The sequence below is a fragment of the Lagenorhynchus albirostris genome, chromosome 12, assembly GCF_949774975.1.
Source record: "Lagenorhynchus albirostris chromosome 12, mLagAlb1.1, whole genome shotgun sequence".
Taxonomy (NCBI): Eukaryota; Metazoa; Chordata; class Mammalia; order Artiodactyla; family Delphinidae; genus Lagenorhynchus; species Lagenorhynchus albirostris.
In genome coordinates, this window is record NC_083106.1 from 41117178 (window position 1) to 41139914 (window position 22737).

The 22737-nt window shown below is 38.3% G+C and overlaps 1 protein-coding gene across 3 annotated transcripts in view; it reads left to right on the forward strand.

Moving 5' to 3' along the window:
• The window catches only part of FAM184A (family with sequence similarity 184 member A), a 120269-nt gene that overhangs the window by 52527 nt on the left and 45005 nt on the right, over positions 1 to 22737 (forward strand). For 2 of the 3 annotated variants that reach the window (XM_060167577.1, XM_060167578.1), the window contains exons 1-5: positions 4480 to 5133; positions 5845 to 5980; positions 7390 to 7571; positions 11747 to 11944; positions 15565 to 15687. In XM_060167577.1, the coding sequence (XP_060023560.1) occupies positions 4480 to 5133; positions 5845 to 5980; positions 7390 to 7571; positions 11747 to 11944; positions 15565 to 15687 (1293 nt within the window). Of the gene's footprint in view, positions 1 to 4278; positions 5134 to 5844; positions 5981 to 7389; positions 7572 to 11746; positions 11945 to 15564; positions 15688 to 22737 lie in introns of those variants that run through there. The other variant, XM_060167576.1, reaches the window with a different exon arrangement.

Sequence of the window (22737 nt, forward strand, 5' to 3'; positions counted from 1 at the left end):
TCTTGCTGTGTCCTCACATGGTGGAGACAGAGAGAGGAAGCAAGAACTCTGGTGTCTCTTCTTATAAAGGCACTAAGTCCTATCATGAGGACCCCATTCTCATGACCTGTCTAAGCTTAATTACCTCCTGTTATCTCCATATAACATCATGTTGGGGGTTAGGGCTTCAGCATATGAATTTTGTGGGGTTGGGGGGAGACACAGTTCAGTTCATAGCAGTCAACAGTGAGAACTATTTCAGACACTTTTGTTTTTACCTAAGTAGCATTTTTAAAATTAGGATCTAGAATTGTTCTCACTTTATCTGTGGGTAAGAGTACCTGAAAATCTTCATAGAAAAAATTAAAAAATTACTCACAATTGCTTACTCATCATGGGTTATATAGTTAAATTATGCATCATTGGCATAAAATGGAACTGTGAAATTGCATGAAATTGCTGAAATGATTGTACTGTCCCATTCCATGAATGTTCATAGTTCCAGAAAAATTGCGAATGGCTCTTAATGTCTTTTAAAATAGTTTATGAAAAGAGGCGTTAGAGAATTTCCTTTTCTATGTGGAAAATCATAGCCAATTTTTTGGATGATTATGATCAGTTACTGAAGTTTCTTTTAAAATTAGTCTCGTTCTCTCCATAAATAAATGATACAACTAACAAGGAAGGCTTAGTATCTTATAGTGCTTTATATTTTTAAAAATATTTATATACCACCATTTTAAAATGTCAGTGATAAGTTGATCTTATAACAGTGTCACTAGGGTAAAATAAATACAATCTCCATTTAATATTGAGAAACTTGAAGCTTAGAGAAATTATTTTACCTAGGGTCAAAAATTCAGTTTGGGTCCATTCTGTTACTTCAAGTCATATATCTTCTATGTGTTCAAAGAACATAGAACCATCTATATTACCTTTGTCTGAGAAATAATAATTAATCAGAGAAAGATACTAATAAATGGTTACCTTTGTAATTATGTAGAAAAGTGAATAGCTAGAAGATACTTTGTATAGTTAAGGTACTTGAAAATTCATATATATCATTCTCATTTAAAAATAATATAATTAGTGGTATATTTTATATGGTCATTTCTAAGAGCACTGCTAATTTGTCCTTGCCATCTTTTTATTGTTCCTTTTTTAAGGTTTTAGAAATTTATTTTAACACTGCTTTCCTGGAAGATACAAATATACGGTCAGCATGATACTGTATTTATTTTATGTAATATACTTTCAGAATCACATAATTGGTGTTGTCAGTGTATGAGTTTTAGTGGTACAAAGCCTAGACTGTTTAGTAGAGAGTTAACAAAGCTAGTGCAAAATCAGACTTTTTTATTTTTGGCTGCCAGTTTTGGCTGGTAAGATAGCTATGTATAGGTTAGGACAGGAGTTGGTAATAAGGTCTTTTCCACAACTCAACTCTGCTGTAGTAGTGGGAAAGCATCTGTAGGCAATACATAAAGGAATGGACCTAGCTGTGCTCCAATAAAACTTTATTTACAAAGACAAGCAGCAGCCATATTTGGCCTGTAGGCTCTAGTTTGCTGATCCCTGGATTAGAATATATAATGAAATAGAACTTCTCACCATAATATTTCCCTATTATTTATCAGATGTTTTGTTTACTTAAATTCTGTTTTAATTTAATGCTTTAATTCGTAACCTTGATCCCCTTTAATTTCACCTTTTTATTCACATTTTTGTGTGCTCCTGAGCTTCTGTACCTTCAGCTACTTTTCTAGGCTAACATCATCACACAGCTTTCCAGCCTTGTTGTCAGGACACCCCAAATTAAACCAATCTAACATCTGCTGAGTTTCAGGAATGAGTGGTGGTAAGGAAATGGTGATGTTGGATATAAAGAAAAGATAGAATCCCATGGATGTAGGTGGCTTTGGAAGGCTTATTAAAAGAGGCAGAACTTGAGCTGACTCTTGAAGACTGAGAGAAATTAAATTAGAAAAAAGAGAAGAGTATTTCAATAAATAGTTGACAAGGGGAGGCTCACATGTTGCTTCCCTCTCCCTTTTCATCACCAGTTATACAGAATCCCACCATGGACTGGTCCTTTTCATGATCATTTCCTGGAGCAAAGTGCTAACAGCATGACTTATTTTCTTTGGGGATCCCATCTCTTTGGATTATCTCTTTTCCTTCCACATGCTTATTAGTAAGATGAAGAGGGAATGCATGCAGACATGCTCTGGGAAGGTCTGCAACCTGTGGGCTCGACCAGCTCTGTTCCAGGCACTCTGGCAAATGGACTTCTCTCCAGCTGGTTGGTGTCTTTTTCCATAGTGCCCCTTCCAGTCTTTTCTGGTATCAGTGTGGTAGACAGGTATGACCCTGAGGGAAGGGAATAGGAAGCCACCCAACTTTCTTGGTTTATAGGCTACCTTTAAGATTAAAAGTGTAAATAAAAGGAGTCCTCCATGGGGATGTGTGTTAGCCCATTTAGGGACATAACGTGGAATTTGGGATTAGGTTTATTAAAAAAGAGAGAGACACCGTGAATAAGTATATATTTTCCTCTGTGCACATGTTTTCCTGTGGCCCTTGTAGGAGAAGGGTAGTTGTGGCAAGACAGGTAGAATCTTGCTGTCTCTCAACCTTTTTTCTTTTGGTATGACCACATCTCAGTCACGCTGAAGAAAATAGATACAGCAGACCTAGCCGAGTGTATGGACAGGGGACTGGGTGTGGAAGACAAAGCCCTGTATGGAGGGAGTGAAGCCCCTGCGGTGGGGTAGCTCCAGTGTGTATTCTGCCTTCTGCCAGTGTAGCTGCAGGCTTAGCAGGCGACAGCCTAGATTTAGCAGCAGGATTTGGAGTTACCAGGATCTGTGGAGAGCCAGGTAGTTTGTCTCAGTTGCCTCAGTCTGCATAAACAAGTTCTCTACAAAAAGGACAACACTTCCTCATCTTAATTGCAAAAGTATTTGGTGCTGGGACTTCCCTGGTGGCGCGGTGGTTGGGAATCCACCTACCAATTCAGGGGACGCGGGTTCAGGCCCTGGCCCGGGAAGATCCCACATGCCGGGGAGCAGCTAAGCCCATGTGCCACAACTACTGAGCCTGCGCTCTAGAGCCTGTGAGCCACAACTACTGAGCTTGTGCTCCGCAACAAGAGAAGCCCCCGCTCTCCACAACTAGAGAAAGCCCACATGCAGCAATGAAGACCCAACACAACGATAGATAGATAGATAGGTAGATAGATAGATAGATAGATAGATAGGTAGTATTTGGTGCTGGACTTCATTTCTGAAGCCAAAGTAAGATCATATTAAAATAAGCGAAGTTCCAGGACACTGATTTTTAGCCTCTGGATTTTTGCTGGAGTGTATAATATTTACTTTTTTTTACTTCAGAAGAAAGTAGGCACATCTCTAAGCCTTAAGTAACAGTTGTGAGTATTACTGTTGGACTGCGGGGCTATGTGGAGGACATCAAGGAACATATGAGAGTGGGAGTGTTACTATAAAAGGAGTATGTTGTCATTGGAATTAAGGTGGGGAAATCTCAATGGAATCATTAAAACCCAAGGACAAAAATGAAAATAAAGACCTGTACTCAGAACACTCTGGCTCTAGGAATCTGGCTTGCTTGGAGGCGGAGGGAAAATTAGGCAATGAGTAAAACTACAACATTTGATAGGTGAGCACAAAAGTACTAATTGGATTTTGTAAGGAGACCACTTGGGAGTGAAAAGGATCAGCTTTAAAAACAGACCATAATGGAATTAGAAAAGGAAATTTCTAAATTTAAAATATACCAGACTTTAGGCAGTTGAAAGAGGCCTTTGGGAAGACGTAGGGCCTAGAACTTCCACTCATGCAAAGCCTCCTTCATCTCTAGGCCTCCAGTGCGGGGCAGAGACTTACCATGAGGCTTTTCTCCTGATCCCACCACAGTCCCCAGGAAGCTAGACTGGGCCGTAGGAAAACTCCATTCTCATAGACCAGGTAGCCTCCTTTGTCTCTTTCCTCCTCACTGTTTCATTTCTAGGAAAACATTCTTAATTTTGAATGCTTTAAAAGCCTACTCAAAAAGTCTTCAAGTACAGATTTTAAGATTGGGCTATGTAAATTTGCTAAATAAATCTATGAGTACAAAAACAGTGCATGAAGTTTTAGTATTTAATATTTACCATAGCCAATATTATCTGCATAGAAAAAAATGTCAATCCAAATGAAAGAATTAATTTCAATTAGAAAATAATTCTAATTGAATTAGAATTCTTCTAATTCTTCTCCCTTTTTCTTTAAAACCATGCAGGTAATATATGCTTTGAACACTAAAAATGATGAGCACGAATCTGCAATTCAAGCCCTCAAAGATGCTCATGAAGAAGAAATCCAACAAATTCTTGCAGAAACAAGAGAAAAAATATTGCAGTATAAAAGCAGAGTATCAGAGGAGTTAGACCTTAAGAGAAAGATTCAAGTTTTAGAAGCATCATTAGAAGATCACATAAAAATGAAGCAGCAGGCTTTGACAGAATTTGAGGCTTATAAGCACAGAGTTGAGGACATGCAGCTTTGTGCAGAAGCCCAGCATGTCCAACGCATAGTAACCATGTCTAGAGAGGTTGAAGAGATCAGAAGGAAATTTGAGGAAAGATTACGGAGTTTTGGACAAGTCCAAGTACAGTTTGAAAAAGACAAACGGTTGGCCTTGGAAGATTTGCGAACTGCTCACAGACGAGAGATCCAAGAGCTGCTGAAGTCACAGCAGGATCACAGTGGCTCAGTTAGTAAAGGACAGGAGAAAGCGGAGGAGCTGCACAGAGTGGAGGTGGAGGCCTTAAACAAGACACTGGAAGATATAAGGCTCGAGCGGAAAAAGCTAATTGAGGATTATGAAGGCAAGTTGCGTAAAGCTCAGTCCTTTTATGAACATGAGCTGGATACTTTGAAAAGGTCACAGCTTTTTACAGCAGAAAGCCTCCAGGCTAGCAAAGAAAAGGAGGCAGATCTTAGAAAAGAATTTCAGGGACAAGAAGCAATTTTACGAAAAACCATAGGAAAATTAAAGACAGAGTTACAGATGGTACAGGATGAAGCTGGAAGTCTTCATGACAAATGCCAGAAGCTTCAGATAGCACTTGTTACAGCAGAGAACAGTGTTCAGGTGAGTAAAGAATATTACATTCAACACATGGATTTTTTTTCCACTTTTCTCTTATTCTTTTCGATTAGACCACTTTACCTTTTTTTTTTCCATTTTGCTTTTTTTCTACTTTTCTTTTGTGAGAAAATCAGTGAAAAGATAATCTTTATTACCCTGTAGCTGTTATTTCCTACAACAGTTTCAGATATGAAAGGCCCAAAAAGATAAGCTTAAAACATTATTGATTGTTTATGAAAGGATTTTTTTAAAAACATGTTAATATTTTCCCAGTGATTTGGGAAGTTTAAAATATTGGTCTTTAATTATGTTTTTTTTCCTTTTCCTCCATTAGTGATGGGGTCTGCACATCAGTTGATGTCCAGACACTGAACAAAAAATTAAGATTGCTTTATAAATAGGGGTATGACACAAGTCTGAAAAAAAAGCCAAAAAGTCTCTCTGGCAAGTCTTTGTTTCTTGGCATAGAAAATTTCATAGGTGTGTTTTTAATATCTGCGCAGCATTTAAATATATTAGAAAGGGTTGAATAGCCTTTCATGATTGGGTCATATGACTTATGAAGATAACAAGTTAAGTGTCACTGATACAGATTCAAAACTAGGTATTAAGTGTGACTTTTGAATAAGAGAAAGTTGCTGCTCGTAGTTTAAATGAATTTTTTAGCTTAGCATCATTCTTGCATATTAATAATGGCTATTTGATTTTTCTTAGGTTCTTCAAAAACAGCTTGATGATGCCAAGGAGGGAGAAATGGCCTTATTAAGCAGGCACAAGGAAGTGGAAAGTGAGCTAGCAGCAGCCAGAGAACGTTTACAGCAGCAAGCTTCAGATCTTGTCCTCAAAGCTAGTATGTCTTACCGCAGTTCTTGGTGTATTCCTCAGCTAAAACCAACACTTAAATGTTAATTCGAGACAGATTAGCCTTTTCTTCTCATATTTTAAAATTATTTAGATTCTAAACATGTTAAAGGGTTCTGTTATCTTGTTAATCAATCATGAGATAAGCAAATGATAACTTATTTTTAGGAATATATTTCTATAAAAAAATTAAGATTTATAGGTTTTAGCACCAATGTCAGTCACTAAAAGAAAAACACTATAAGAGGCTTTGTCCTTTAAAAACATGTCCTTTTAAAACATAAATATTTTAAAATACTTAAATTAGCGGAACTATATTTAAATTACAACAGCCTCATTTCATTTGGCTTATTAATGAGGATCATGTTACGTACTAAAGCTGGATCGCCCGTCCTGACGTGGCTGACATGCTCACTTCGAAGCCCTCCCTAGAGGAGGGGGGTGGCCTGTATCGATCTGGAGTGACATTTCGCTGGGGTGTTTGGTGAGCCAGGGGAGGCCCTTGAATGAGTTCTGTGAGGATGTCATGTGATTGACTGGTTACCCTCCCCCTGAAGCAGAAGCTTCTCGACTTTAATGTGTATGAAGATCACCTGGACAGCTCGTGCGACCACAGACGCTAGGCCCCAGCCCCAGAGTTTCTGGCGCAGTAGGTCTGGGGCAAGCTTCACTTGTGACCGGTGCTCCCAGGCACTGCTGGTCCAGGGCGCTTTGAGAACTGCTGTCCTAACGCATATGCCTTCTGAGCATATTTCATATTCACTTTTCATCTCTCTGTCTCTGTTCATACCACCCCCGCACACTTTTGTCTTTTTGCTGTTGTCATTTTAGGTTTTCATAGCCTTGCTGTCCTTCTCTGTCTCTTGCTCTGCCTCAGTTCTTTATCCGGTCTGTTGTCTACAACAAATTTAGTTTCAGCCAAACTGCTGCCTGCCGTCTTTCCTTGCTGCACACAGATTTCTTCCTCTTTATGTTAGAATTTGGAAAAAAAGAGATTAGAAAAGAATAAGTTACTCATTTTAGTGCCATCGTGCTACTCAGTGCATCTTCTCTTACTTTGCTTTACTCCCAGGACTTTTATATGTACCCTGAGGAGTTGTTTCTACCTCAACCTGTAGAGCTTGAAATCTTCAAAAATGATTGGAATGGTCCTAGGTGCAGGGAGCAACATCAGTGATGTGAAAATGGACTGCTTTCTAGTTTAAGTAATTCTACTTGGATAATAAGTATTCCCATGGTAAATATTTCTATTGCATACAGTGAGGAAACCAAAGAACTATTTGTACATGCAGACCATTTACTTTACTTCCATATTAAGTACATTGTGTCATTAACTATAAACTGTTTTATACCACAATGTAACAGATTTTAAATTGGGGCTTTCTTTTGGGGGGGTAGGTCATATTGGAATGCTTCAAGCAACTCAAATGACCCAGGAGGTTACAATTAAAGATCTAGAATCAGAAAAATCAAGGGCCAATGAGAGATTATCTCAGCTTGAAGAAGAAAGAGCTTTTTTGCAAAGCAAAACCCAGAGTCTGAATGAAGAGCAGAAGCAGCAGATTTTGGAACTGGAGAAGGTAAAGAATGATGGAGAACTCCACCCCCCACCCCCCATGAAAGAAAAGAAAGAAAAGTTCAGTTTTCCTCTTTTTCAGATTTTATTTAGAGTGTTTACTTCTATTTCATAGTAACAGTCTATGTCTTAACTCTAGGAATTTTTTGTTTTTATTTTGAGGAGAAAAGGTATTGATATAAAGCTGGGCTATCCCATATTGTGTTCAAAATATTGCTGATAACAATTTATAACGTAAGAACTTAGGACATTTCAACCTATTTCAAGCCAGAAGCTGAATGAACTCTTACTTCAGTGGGATGTACATTACGGTTAATCGTATTTATTTTTCTGTTGATGAAACGTATTATTATGTATACACCTAGGAAATGTCTGTTAAACTGAAAAGGATGACCAAAATCAAGCCCTGAAAATTCATATACCAACATACTTAATTTCTAAATGAAATAAATAAGACATATGATGTGTAGAGTAATTGCTGAATATTTATTCCAGTTTTTCACATATCTACAATACCAGGTGAGGGTTTGGGACACTCTTCCTCCTTCTCTCAGCAGCCAAGTGTATTGAAACGTGTCTGTTCTCCTTGCCCTGGTTTGCCTCCCACTCACTCCTTACCTCGTGTGGGCTGGTTTCTCCTGCCACCACTCCACAGGCTCGACATTGGCCTCAGCCTCCAGTGACGTCCTGGCTGCTGGACTGGGGGGATCTTGTCTTCCTGGGATACTGACTCCTCTGATTTACAGCATCTCTCTTTGGTTCTCTCACACTTTCCTCCTGTCTCCCAGGCCCTGCAGTCCCAGGCCCTGAGTCTGTGAGCTTCCCTCTTCTCTCTGTGGCCTTACCTTTTTTTTTTTTAATTTTTATTTAATTTTTTATTTTTTAATTAAATTTTTATCTAATTTTTTAAAAAAAGTTTTTATTGGGGTATAGTTGATTTACAATGCTGTGTTAGTTTCAGGTGTACAACACAGTGAATCTGTTATACATATACATATATCAGTCTTTTTTAGAGTCTTTTCTGTGTCCTTACCTTTAATGTTCCTCTTGCATTCTCATCTCATTCCACAAGCTCATCCATTCCAGTAACATCCGCTGTCATGTGGTCAGTGATATCTCCCAAAGCCGTTCGTCTAGGCCAGATCTTTTCCCTGAACTTGAGTCCTGTGTATCTAACTCCCACTAGATAACTCCCACTGCAGACAGATATCTGTTTCTCACAGATGTGTCAAATCAACCTGCCTAGAACTTTCTCCCCTCAAAATACTATATTTCCTTTACTCCTTTTTTCAACCAGTAGCACTATAGTCTGTCTAGTTTGGTAAATCAGAAACTTGGGAGTCGTTCTTGATTACTGTTTCATTAACCCCCTTATTGGTTCCCAAGTCCTGTCAGCTCTGCACTCTCCCTGCCTTCCATCAGCTCACTAGCCTACTGCCAAGATGATTGTGTTTTTAAAAATGTCAGTCACTGAAGACATTCTGCCTGTGGACAGCAGCTTTAGCCCATGCCCAAGAGTTCCTGCCCACCCTTCCTGATGGCCTCTCTCTTCCTCAGCACCCCTCCCCTTCTTTCTCCTTCCTGCTTCTCTGGTTGAGCCCTGACTGGTACAGTTTTATAGGTAAAAGCTATGATCTATGATGAGGGGAACTTCATGTCTGAGCCGGAAAACAAAAAGACCTGGGGGTGATGTTGGTAAAAGAACCTTAGAAGTGTTGTATTCAAGTAGGGGCTCTGGTTTCTGGTGACCCCAAGTCAGGGAGAGCTAGCAGAGGGATTGGGATCCAGTTCTAGAACACTGCTCTGAGCCCTGAGCCCCCAGTACCCCCATCCCTTTAGGGGAGGCTTGAAGGGAAGAGCTGACACCAAGTCTGGCCCAGGCAAGAAAGAAGAAGCTGGGAGTTTCTGTTTCCTCTGTCTACACCTTCTGGCTTTGAAAGGAAAGAAAGTCCAGTGCCTTACATTCAAGAATCTTCCCTAGGGCTTTCCCCCCTCATTGGGCCTTGGGAATAATGATAATCTCTTTATTATGTAAAATAATTGCTAACAACTATAAAATATTTACAGTAGGCTGGGTATATTGCTAAACATTTGGGGGCACATTATCTCATCTTCAGCAACCCTGTAAAATAGGTTCTTCCTTATCGTTCCCATTTCACAGATGGAGAAACTGAGGCTTATAGACGTTATGCACGCATGGTACCCCCAGTCACATGGCTAATAAGTGGCAGAGCTGGAACTTGAACCCAGGTCTGTGAGACTCCAAAACCCATGTTCTCCACCTCTGCAGTGTGCTGCCTCCTATGACGTGAGGACCTTTTATTTCCACCTGGGTAGTTCTAGGGACCTGCAGACTGAGCCAGGCAGGCAGGTGCTGTAGAGGCCAGACAGCAGGATCGCTCTGCCCATCCAGGAGGAATTAATGATACAGAGGAGGTGTGTCTGTCTTCCGAGAGTCTTACAGAGCATCCAGGTCTGGGGGATCTGCTCCAGCCCCTAAAGAGATTTAAAACATCTTTCAACCTCATTTTCTTGAAGTTTTACTTTCTCGTCTTCCTCTTTCGTAACACCATATAAGTTCTTCAAAGAGTAGCCTTCATCCAGTACCTCCATTTCCTCCTTTCGGCCTGGCTTCCCCTCTCCTGCTCTGTTGTACTGGGTCCTAAGGCATCAATGGGAACATAACCAGCACACCCAAAAACTGTACGCATTTTCTCAGCAGCACTCACAGCTCTTGGCCTCCCCCTGCCCACCCTTTGTCTCTGTGACGCTCTCCTCCTTCCCAATGGCTCATGTGCCTCCTTCACCGGCTCCCCTTCCTCCTTCTGCTTCCGAAATTCAGATACTTCCCAAAGTTCTTCCTGTCTTTGTTTCCTTTCTACTTCCTCCCCTTGACAAGTTGTCTTGGTTTGCTGGGGCTGCTATAACAAAACGCCACAGCCTGGGTGGCTTAAACAACAAACATTAAAAATAAGTAACTTGGGCTTCCCTGGTGGCGCAGTGGTTGAGAGTCCGCCTGCCGATGCAGGGGACGCGGGTTCGTGCCCCGGTCCAGGAAGATCCCACATGCCGCGGAGTGGCTGGGCCCATGAGCCATGGCTGCTGGGCCTGCACGTCTGGAGCCTGTGCTCCGCAACGGGAGAGGCCACAAGTGAGAGGCCCGCGTACTGCAAAAAAAAAAGTAAATAAAAATAAATAAGTAACTAAAAATTAAAAAAAAATTTTTTTTAAATGTCAGTTTCAGTGATTTCTCATTGCCATCAGAATAGAATCCAGAGGCCTTAGCATAAAAGACCCCTGGTCATCATTTGACCCTGCCTGCTTCGGAGCCCCATCCCTCTCCACTCCCAGCCTTGAATCCTGTGTTCTAGCCACACTGCTCAGCTGCATGGGTTTCCATCTCGCTAACTTCACCGCCTGGTAAACTGCTTCTCAGCTTTCAAAATGCTGGAAATGGTCATGAATGCAGGCTTTTGACATCAGATCTAGGTTTGAAATTTTCTCATCTCTTGTTTCCTGGTGGGCTTGTGAGAATTAAATGAGAGAATGTGTCATCATCAGCTCAGATGTTTTCTCTTCTGGAAAGCCTTCCCTGATCGATCAATCTCACTCTGTCTCTGTCTCTCTGTCTCTGTCTCTCTCTCTCTTTCTTTGTCTCTCACACACATCACATTGTTTCCCACCCCATCCAGATTAGGTTCCTTTCCTATATACTCTCACAACATACGACGCATGCTCCTTTCAAAGAACTTAAAAAATTATACTGCCACACTCTTTTGACTTTTTTCATCATTAGACTGTTCATGCTTAAAAGGCATATAATTGGCACACAATAAAATTGTATTGAATAGTATCATTTGAGTGGGTAAATTGGTAAGCCATTTTGTGTACAACTTTGACATATAGGAAGCTTTTTTCTCTTAAGCCTGCAGATGTGCTAACTCGCACTTGGTTCTAACCTAATAATAGTGTATTTTATCATTTGCTTTAAAATTACTCATTTTGCCTGTGCCAGCCTGTCATTTTCTGAGAACACCCAATGGTGTATTCTCATGTACCATATCTAAATCCTGTAGCACTCAGTTCATCCAAGTTTATTTACTGGGTATTCAAAATACTAATAGCAGTAATGAAAAAAGCAGATGCCAATTATTGATCTTTATTTTTGTTCAATTTTAGAAAGTAAATGAGGCAAAGAAAACTCAGCAAGAATATTATGAGATGGAGCTAAACAACCTGCAAAATAGACTGGAAGGAGAGGTGGCCCAGTTAAATGAGGCCCATTCTAAGACTTTGGAAGAATTAGCTTGGAAGCACCATATGGCAATTGAGGCTGTCAACAGTAATGCGATTAGGGATAAGAAAAAACTGCAAATGGTGAGTAAAAATTCAGCTAAGCATTGCATTGTAAATTGGTGGGCTTTCTATAATAATCTAGCTGCTGTCTTGTAATCACTCTGTAAATCTCGGTTCAAAGAGTAACATACATAAAAGTTTTTATAGGGGATGTAGTTTATTAAATTGATATGAGGCATTTCTACTTGGTGTAAGCCGTAATAGAAACACTTGCTTGATCTTGAGACAGCAACATTGGTGTCCTCCTCAGGAAGCCTCACTAGTTGAAGCACTTATTCTCCTGTAGGCAGTTTCCTTCCCTGGGAAAATGATCTGTTTTGTTTTGGTTTTGCCCTCAAATAAGTAATCAGCTCGCTAATAGTAATACATGGCAGACAGTAATTATATAGTAGAGAAAGCAAGGGAGCTGACAGATTGGGGCCTTACACTGAGCTCTTTGCTTACTAGCTGCTTATTCTTGGGTCCCAAAAGCTATGCCTGAGGCTCTCTGCATTTGACAGACGAAGATAAGATCCATCTTGTGATATCCCTGTGAGGGTTAAGTGAGGCAAAATGTAAAAACCCAGACATGTCTGGGCATATAGCGATAAATAAGTGTTAGTATTTCTTACTGTGTGTGCCAGACACTGCCGTGATGTTTTACGTTTATTTTTTCATTTAATCCTTGTAACACTGCTTTTGGTTTCATTGCTGTATCCATTTTACTGAGGAGGAGGTGGAGGCACAGAGGGGTTAAATACTTGCTCAAGCGCATGCAACTAGTAAGAATCAGTCAGACCTTGAATTCAGGTCTCAGGTATCAAACCCTGAGGCATTTAGCCACCACATTGTGTAGGCATGTATTAATGATGCTTGTTAGGTGTTTATATAATAGCACTTGACAGTTTACTGAAAGCTTTCTTGTATATTCCTTATTGTTTGTGTCTTGGAGATTAATGACATTTTTATTCTATGGGTGGTGAAATAGGTTTAAGGAACCTAAATGATTTACTCAGAGCCACAAACCTAGTAAATAGAAGAGGTAGCATGTGAATTGAGATCTTCTGCCTCTATATTTCTTCCTTTTCTGACAACCAGTTGGAAAAAATAACACCGAAAGTTAATTAAAAATTCAAAATAAAACTTCCGTTTAGAATATGTCTATCTAAACATGCTGTTATATGTTTATATAACTAAAGACAAAACTTGACGGTATGTTATTTCTCAAAGTTGTGGTTGTCCTTTTTTCTGTGCCAGCTCACTATTCCAGAACCAATCAGTACAGCTTTAATTGATTAGTTAATTAATTAAGCGTGCGCGTGCTTACCGACTCTGGGTATATGTATCAAGTGTTCGAGGTTTTATAGTAAAGGATTTAGCAGTAACTGTGGCTTCAGTAATCTTTCCCATAGCTATTTTTTGTTACTCTTTTTCATTTTCTACATTCTCTTTTCACCTTAACCTCCTCCTCTCTTACTGGAGTATTTAAATTGCGGGTGCCTTTTGCCTCTCGTTATTCCTCTGTATTAAGTTCTAAGTGCTAGAATCAAGGCATCTTTCATCAATATAATTTTTACCTCATTACTACTCTTCTAATCATCCCTTCACCCATTAAATTTCAATTTCTGAGCTACCTGAAAATCTACTTTCATCCATTTGCATTTCTTACAAACTTTCATTAAAGCATGGTTGCCACAAGGCAGATGACATGGATTTCCTGTATGTGAACATAGTCAAAACCTCTTAGGATAGCCTCATCTTTACCCTTGTCTTTTCTCAGAATAACTTATCACTTGCTGCTTCATTCCTTTCTTGCCCAGCTAGCTCATGTCTGAGCCTAAGCTAAAACCAGCCTCCTTCCAAATAGTCTTTCAACTATGTCAAATTATCTTTTAAAGAACATTTAGCTAAAAGTGACTTCACTATTCCTTATTACTTAGCTACCAAAAAGGATGTGAATATACAGAGAATCCATGCAGAAATGAGATAACATAGCAGGCCTGAAACTGCCATCCTTAGAAAACATGGTGCAAGGTTGGCCCTTGGCTGGTGTCTAGATCTTGAATTTCAGGAGGGTTCCCACCATTCCCTGATAAGAATGGCTCCCTGTGCCTAAACTGTTTATGCAAACAATATGGTTTATCCTGAACATGTACTTTCTTTCCTGGAGTCTCGAATTTTGGAACATGCTAAACTGGCCAGCCCCCAGTAAGAAACCTGGCACTAAGTCCCTCATGAGCTTTCTTTTTTCCCCCAAGTATGTTTATTTGGGAAATGAAGTTAATGATCATGAAACTAGATACCTAACCACCTTGGCTGAACTGACAAAGTTCTGTACCATTTTTATAGACACAAAAGTAATTTTACAAATCCATCCTAAGTGTAAGGATATCATTTAGGGTTAAGGTAAATTTATAAAATAATAATTATAATAATGTATTTGTTATATTTCTCATATTTAGTTATTTACCAATATCTGATTCTGTGAAAGTTTTCTTTTTTTCTTTTTAATTTTTATTGGAGCATAGTTACTTTAGAGTGTTGTGTTAGTTTCCTCATGAGCTTTCCTAGTGGACATTTCACATGTGTTGTCCCAGCTTGCAGGAGAGTTCTGTGTGAGAGGACTCTTAGAAGCTTGAGGCTGGCTTCCTGCAGACTTTGCCCCATGTGCCTTTTCTCTTTGCTGATTGTGCTTTGTATCCTTTTGCTGTAATACAAATAGCTGTGAGTACAACTAAATGCTGAGTGCTCTGAGACATCCCAGCAAATCATCAAACCTGGAGTTTGTCTTGGGGACACCCAACATAGAACCCTATTTATTACTGTTCTCACCTTACACTGTAGAAATACTGAACACCTGTAACATACCTTGTTCTTTGCTACCTCCATGGTTTTTGCACATGCTTTTTCTTCTGCCTAGAATGTTATATCTCCCTCTTGCTTCGCCACCTTTTCTTACTGGTACACCCCAAACTATGCTTAGGAATTGCTTTCTCTGTGGAAGTTTCACACCAAGCCAGCACTTACCAGTTCCCTATTCATATACTCCAGTACTCCCCATTACATCTAATTTTAATCACATATACTTTAATGAGCCTATTAAGGGCAGGGACCATGTCTTTTTGCCTTTGTATCCCAAGTAGTTAGTAGCATGTCTGGCAAATAGTAGGTGTTCTTCAGTAAGTATCAATTTTAGTAGTATTGCTCTTTAGATACCTTAATTTCTTAGTTGTTAATCATTGACCACATTCCAGTGCTAGACCACTGAGTTCCAGAAGTGTTACTAAATTTTGTATTTTTATGTAAATATAAAAGAATTATGAACCCAAGAGATAGTTAGAATTTTTTCTCATCTCACCAAATTATCATTTATATCACACATTTCTTTTTTTTGACTTCAGGTTGATCTAGACTAGTCAGATATTCTTACCATTTAAAAAAATGACTTAACCACTGCATCATAAGTGATTCAGAATGATAGAGTCTAAGCCCCTAGGATTAATTAGATTCACCGTTAACTCTGATATTAATAATTAAGTATAAGACTAACTTGAAGAGCAAGGCATCAAAATATAAAACAGAATAGTCTTTTTCTTGGAGTCTTCGAAGTATACAATATTTACAATTTTGTTAATTTCTAAAAAAAAATTTCTTTTTCTAAGGAATTGGAGGCACACCATAAAAAGGAAAAGCTAAACCTGGAAGATGATAAAAATCAGCTTCAACAAGAGCTAGAAAACCTGAAGGAAGAACTGGAAGACAAGCTGAATTCAGCCAATCAACAGGCAAGAATTCTTTAGGCCAATCAATCACCTATGTTATATCTCATTGATAGTACCTTATTTGGTAGCATTGTATAAGTAGATGAGCCTCAATGAAGGTAACATATCTGGAGTAAAAATAATCAAAAACTTTCTTTAATGCTGAAATTTTCATAGTGACGTTGATTATATCTCACCAGGTAAAAATTTACCACAAAAAATGTTGGACCAAGATGCTTTTGTGGGGAAAAGCAAAACAAGGGAGAATATCCCGTTACACGAAAGAAAACAAGAGTTTTTTCTACCCTTTTGCAAAACATTGACTTTGTATTCTCTACCCTGGATCTTTAGGTAGTGACATCTAAAATAATTTTTAAATTCTATATGAAAATAGTATTGTTTAGCTTGGAAAAGAAAAGACTAAGAATAGAATAGAATAAAATGTTATAAATCAAAAAGTTGTGAATAGAAGAAATGTAAAGACAGTTGAAAAGCTATAATATTGCTTGTTCCATCCCTTGCTGTCCTGTGTCCTTGTTCATCTGTGTCCTAGAACAGCCCCCCTACTGTCCTCTTTTCCTTTCTTTCCAGCTCATCCTTCATGGGGCTCGTAGACTGGTCTTCCTAAAACAAGTTCTTGTCTTGATGTGTCTCATCTTGTCAGCTGTTCTACCTCACTAGCCTCATCTTTCCCAACAGTCTTTAAGTCCTGCTTTCTCATCAGTCTGCTTCTGCTCACAGAAACCACATCAAAACACATGAGTGCTCCTGGGCAGTCTAATGATTTGCACTCAGTATTCTTTAATTATCTTTAAACACTTATCCAGAGAAGGTACCAAGCACGACATTTGGATATAATAGAGAATTAATGTTGTTACTGGTATTAGCTCAGTCTCTCTTCGATTGCCCAAGATCATCCACTGCATACCTCTCTCGCGGTCTGTGATCCTTGTGGTTATGGTGTCCTGCTGTCATTAGAAGGTGGTTTAGTGACCATCTGTGTTTCTCATGCATGTGCCCTGGAGTTCTACTCTCAATTCCAAGTGGTTTCAGCATTCCTCCAACCTACATATTATAATCTCACTGAGAAGAGTTCTAATTAATATGTAATTGATTTTGCTTCTAGATACATTCTCAATTATGTTTTAGCACCTTGGTAATATTTTGGTGCTGCTTTAGAGTGGCTCCCAAGAATCTGCCTGCCTCATCCCTCTGTATGTATCTGCCTTCCCTTCACGCTGGGACATTTTCTTTCTTGTCCTACTTTGCTGGCTAGGATCTCCAGAGACAGTAAGCATTCTTGTTTTGTTTCTTGCTCTTAAAGTGAAGGGCGTCAACATTTCACAGTTAATTATGATGCTTCTCTGAAGCTTTATTTTGTAAATGCTCTTTATCAGGTTTAGAAAATTCTCTTGTAATTCTGGTTTCCTAATTCAAAAAAAAAATTACAAATTGATGTTGATCTTTCTGCATCTATTGGGAACATACTCATTTTTCTTTAACTTGTTAATGTGGTACCTTACATTAATCAGTTTTATAATTTTAAATCAACTTCGGAGTTCTAGAATGAGTCCTAGTTAGTCATGACAGATTATATATATCTTCTTTATATAATACTAGATTCAGTTTTGTAATATTGATTTTAGGATTTTTAAGCCTAGGCTTAAATAAGATGGCTTCGTACTTTTCCTTCTTTATACCATCCTTTTCTGGTTTTGGAATCAAGGTTATATCAAGCCTCATAAAATGAAGTGGGATTTATATCCTTTTCTGTTCTCTGGAAAAGCTGTGTGAGATTGAAATGCTTTTGTAACCTTAATTGCATTGTGGTTCATGTGAAAACAATTTTTGAAACTTGTTAAGGCCTAGCATTGTGACCTCACACATAAAAGAAGTTTAATGTTCTGAGTGCATCCACTCATTTAATGCAATGTAGTCTGCATTCTGGTTCATTAAATCAAGATTTTAAGCTATTTTCTTCAAATATTCTGTATTCTTTTCAATTTTTATCTTCTTGATCTGTCAGTTTCTAAACACTGATACTATGATGGTGTATTTGCTTATTTCTTCTTACATTCTATCAATTTTTGCTTTGTATATTTAGAGGCTTTGTTACATGCATACAAATATAAAATTGTTTTAGCTACTTAACGAATCATACTTTTTGGCTTAGTCTGTGTTATTTGATATTGTATAAGCTGTCTGGTATATCTTTTTTCATCCACTGACTCTCTGTTTTTCTGCATCCTATGTTTACGTGTGCCTCTTGCCCAACACATATAGCTGCATTTTAAAAAATACCTAGTCAGAAGTTTTGCCTTTTAAGTAAAAATTTTATTCCACTTACATTTATTGGATGGAAAATAGATACATCTGTGGAAAGACAGGAGGAAAGAATTAGGGGGGTAGTTCATAAAAACAGAAAGTGATTGTTTTAGAAAAAATTAAGGAATGTACTTTCTTCATAAGTTGGTAGATCTTGATACCCTTCCAAATGAAATAGCCTCAAAATGTAAGTAGTTCAGCTGTGGATCTAGATGATAAATTCATAAATGCCAGAATCATAATAGTATATTAAGGGAAGCTAGTGAGTTTAAAATCTCAGGTGGAGGATAACCCTGTTATCCTATGAAATGTTATTTTGGGATCACCTTTGAAGATAAAATAGTAGGCTGAATCATCAATAATTCTGACCATTATGGTCTGTTAAAATGTACTTATAACATTTCAGTTGTAGATTTTCTTCTGGAAATAAGCTTTTTAAGTGGATATATATTTTTTCAATATTTTGTTAAAATGAAAAGCATTTGGATTTGTTTATTATAAGATGTTCTATCACAGTTGTTATGCTGCCTGACACATGGTAGGAGATCAGTAAATATTTGACATCAATTGTAGGAATATTTTTTGGATCTGTCTCCTAAGGTAAAAGAAATAAAATCAAAAATAAACAAACGGGACCTAATTAAATGTAAAAGCTTTTGCACAGCAAAGGAAACCATCGACAAAAGAAAAGACAACCTACCGAATGAGAGAAAATGTTTGCAAAAGACATGACCAATAAGGGGTTAATATCCAAAATATATAATCAGCTTATACAACTCAATATTGAAAAATAAATAACCCAATCAAAAAATGAGCAGAAGACGTAAGTAGTCATCCATATGTCTACTTTGGAAAAATGTCTAACAGGCATATGAAAAGATCTGCAACATCACTAATTATTAGACAATGCAAATCAAAAACAACAATGCTGCGTCACCTCTTACCCGTCAGAATGGCTACTATCAAAAAGTCTACAAATAACAAATGTGGAGAAGAGGGATGTAGAGAAAACGGAACCCTCCTACACTGTTGGGGGGTATGTAAATTGGTGCAGCCAAGATGGAAAACAGTATGGAGGTTCATCAAAAGACTAAAAATAGAACTACCATGATTCAGCAATTCCACTCCTGGGTAAATATCCAAAGAGAACAAAAACATTAATTCAAAAAGATACATGCACCCCCCTGTTCATAGCAGCATTATTTACAATAGCGAAGATATGGAAGCAACCTACGTGCCCATCAACAGATGAATGGATAAAGAAGATGTGGTATATATTGGATTGGCCAAAAGGTTCATTCGGTTTTTTCCACAAGATGGCTCTAGTAGCCCTTAGTTGTCTTTAACTTCATTTGAAACAATTTTGTTAGATTGTATGTGACAGCTGTCATATCAATGTGCCTTTAAAAAAAGACTTACCAAAATTGGCTAATTTTTATATAGCCATGTTAATAGTGAAGATGGAAGAAAAGAAAGCAACATTTTCAGCATATTGCGCTTTATTATTTCAAGAAAGGTAAAAACGCAAGCGAAACACAAAATAATATTTGTGGGACTTCCCTGGTGGTGCAGTGGTTAAGAATCTGCCTGCCAATGTAAGGGACAAGGTGGGTTCAATCCCTGGTCCAGGATGATCCCACATGCCGTGGAGCAACTAAGCCTGTGCAGCACAACTACTGAGCCTGCGCTCTAGAGCCTGCGGGACGCAACTACTGAGCCCATGCGTCACAACTGCTGAAGCCTGTGTGCCTAGAGACCATGCTTCACAACAAAAGAAGCCACTGCAATGAGAAGCTTGTGCACCACAATGAAGAGTAAGCCCCCGCTCACCGCAACTAGAGAAATCCCGCACGCAGCAACGAAGACCCAAAAAAAGAAAGAAGATTTGTGCAGTGTATGGAGAAGGTGCTGTGACTGATCGAACATGTCAGAAGTGGTTTGCAAAGTTTCGTGCTGGAGATTTCTCGCTGGATGATGCTCCACGGTTGGGTAGACCAGTTGACGTTGATAGCGATCAAATTGAGACATTAGCTGAGAACAATCAACGTTATACCACGTGGGAGATAGCCCACATACTCAAAATATCCAAATCAAGCATTGAAAATCATTTGCACCAGCTTGGTTATGTTCATTACTTTGACGTTTGGGTTCCATATAAGTTAAGCAAAAAAAAACCTTCTTGAACATATTTCCGCATGCTATTCTCTACTTAAACGTAATGAAAATGTTCCGTTTTTAAAACAAATTGTGACAGGCGATGAAAAGTGGATACTGTACAATAATGTGGAACGGAAGAGATAATGAGGCAAGCGAAATGAACCACCACCAACCACGCCAAAGGCCAGTCTTCATCCAAAGAAGGTGATGTTGTGTATATGGTGGGATTGGAAGGGAGTCCTATATTATGAGCTCCGTCCGGAAAACCAAACGATTAATTCCAACAAGTACTGCTCCCAATTAGACCAACTGAATGCAGCACTCGACGAAAAGCATCCAGAATTAGTCAGCAGAAAACACACAATCTTCCATCAGGGTAACACGAGACCACGTGTTTGTTTGATGACCAGGCAAAAACTGTTACAGCTTGGCTGGGAAGTTCTGATTCATCTGCTGTATTCACCAGACGTTGTACCTTTGGATTTCCATTCATTTCGGTCTTTACAAAATTCTCTTAATAGAAAAAATTTCAATTCCTTGGAAGACTGTAAAAGGCACCTGGAACAGTTCTTTGCTCAAAAAGATTAAAAGGTTCGGGAAGATGGAATTATGAAGTTGCCTGAAAAATAGCAGAAGGTAGTGGAACAAAAGGGTGAATACATTGTTCAATAAAGTTCTTGGTGAAAATGAAAAATGTGTCTTTTATTTTTACTTAAAAGTTGAAGGCACTTTTTGGCCAACCCAATATGTATATAATGGAATATTACTCAGCCATAAAGAGGATGAAATTTTGCCATTTGCAACAAGGGATGGCCACAGAGAGTATTGTGCTTAGTGAAGTAAGTCAGATAGAGAAAGACAAATACTCTTTATGTTAATGCTTATATGTGAAATCTAAAAAAGGAAAACAAACAAATGTATATAAGAAAACAGAAACAGACTCACAGATACAGAGAACAAACTAGTGGTTACCAGTAGGGACGGGGAGTGGGGAGGGCTTAGATGGGGTATGGGATTAAGAGGTACACTCTACTATGTATAAAATAAGCTACAAGGATATATTGTACAGCATGGAGAAATATAGCCATTATTTTGTAATAACTTTAAAATGGAGTACGATCTATAAACATATTGAATCACTATGCTGTGTACCTGAAACTAATATAATATTGGAAATCAACTATATGTCAATAAAATAAAAAATAAAAAAATTTTAAAATAAAATAAAATTTATAGGGCTTGATATGGTGAGTGGTAGAAAGTGACTCAGGTATCTAGCTTAGGTATTTGGACAGATAATAATGCCACTATTGGAAGATAGGAATCTGTACTTCCTGTAGAGGAAAAATACATTGGATGGCAAGACATCGAGTTGTTTCTCTATGCTGACTTTGTGGTGATTGTGAGACATCTAGGCTGGAACTAAGTAGAGTGTGCAGGCTTGGAGCTAAAGATCGGGCAGTTCTGGAAGCCATTTAAGTAGAAGAGCTTACCCAAGGGTAGCTAATGAGAAGATTGCTGGTAACAAGAAGTGCACCAATATTGAATTAACAGAGCCAGGAAAAGCGATTGAAAAGGAGAAATCAAAAGCATGAGAACAAGGATTAGTGGATGTCAGAAAAGCATGAAAGCAGACACTTGCAAGAGGGTGGAAGTGTCAGTGTCAGACAGTGATTAGGATCAGACTGTGAGGCCTGAAAATGTTATGCAACCAAGAGTTCTCCGAGGACTTACCCGTAATGTCAGTAGAATAGTAGGATAGAGGCCAGAGTTAATAGGTTTAATCTGAATCATAGTGGATGACAATGCTTTCTTAAGACTGTATGTAAATGGAAGAGAAGAGGAGAATGAAGTTAGATTCTTTCTTCAACCTTGTACCAAAAAAGTTCCAGGTGGGCTAAGCATTGAAATGTAATATTAAATCATGAATATAAATAAAATACAAAACTCAAGTGACAAAATACAAGGACAAAGAAGGCTTTTTGAAATATGATGGCAGTGTCATGAATTAAAAACACAGAATATTTATACAGATATCAAAACACACCATAAGCAAAATTATGAGAGGAGAAACTGGGAGGTGTGGAATAGGTGATTGGCAAATTGTGTGAGTATTGATTGGTACCTAATATTTGTATGTTGCTTTCTAGTTAAAGAACCTTTTTCCATATATCCTTGAACTTAATTATCGTAGTAATTCTGTGAGGTAGGTATTTTTACTGCTGTTTTATACTGGCAGACCCAGAACTTGAAACTAGATTTTCTCCTAAATTCAGTCCTCTTTAACTCTGTTAACAGTCGCTTTTCTTCCATTCATTCATTCACTGCTGCAGAACACATTCTGCAAGCCAGACCAACACAAAAAGTAGAGAAGATACAAGTAATCTATGTAGACTAGGGAAATGTGACATAAATACAGTGACAGAGAAAATTTTACAGCATTGTAAATGAATATTATTTACAAATATGCTAGTTAATTTTCAAATTTAAGGAAAACTGATGTCTTCCGATGGGAATTTAAATTTCTAAAATGACTCAAAGTAGTTGAACAACCTGGCCAAACCAATTATAGCCATGAAAGAAACTAACTAG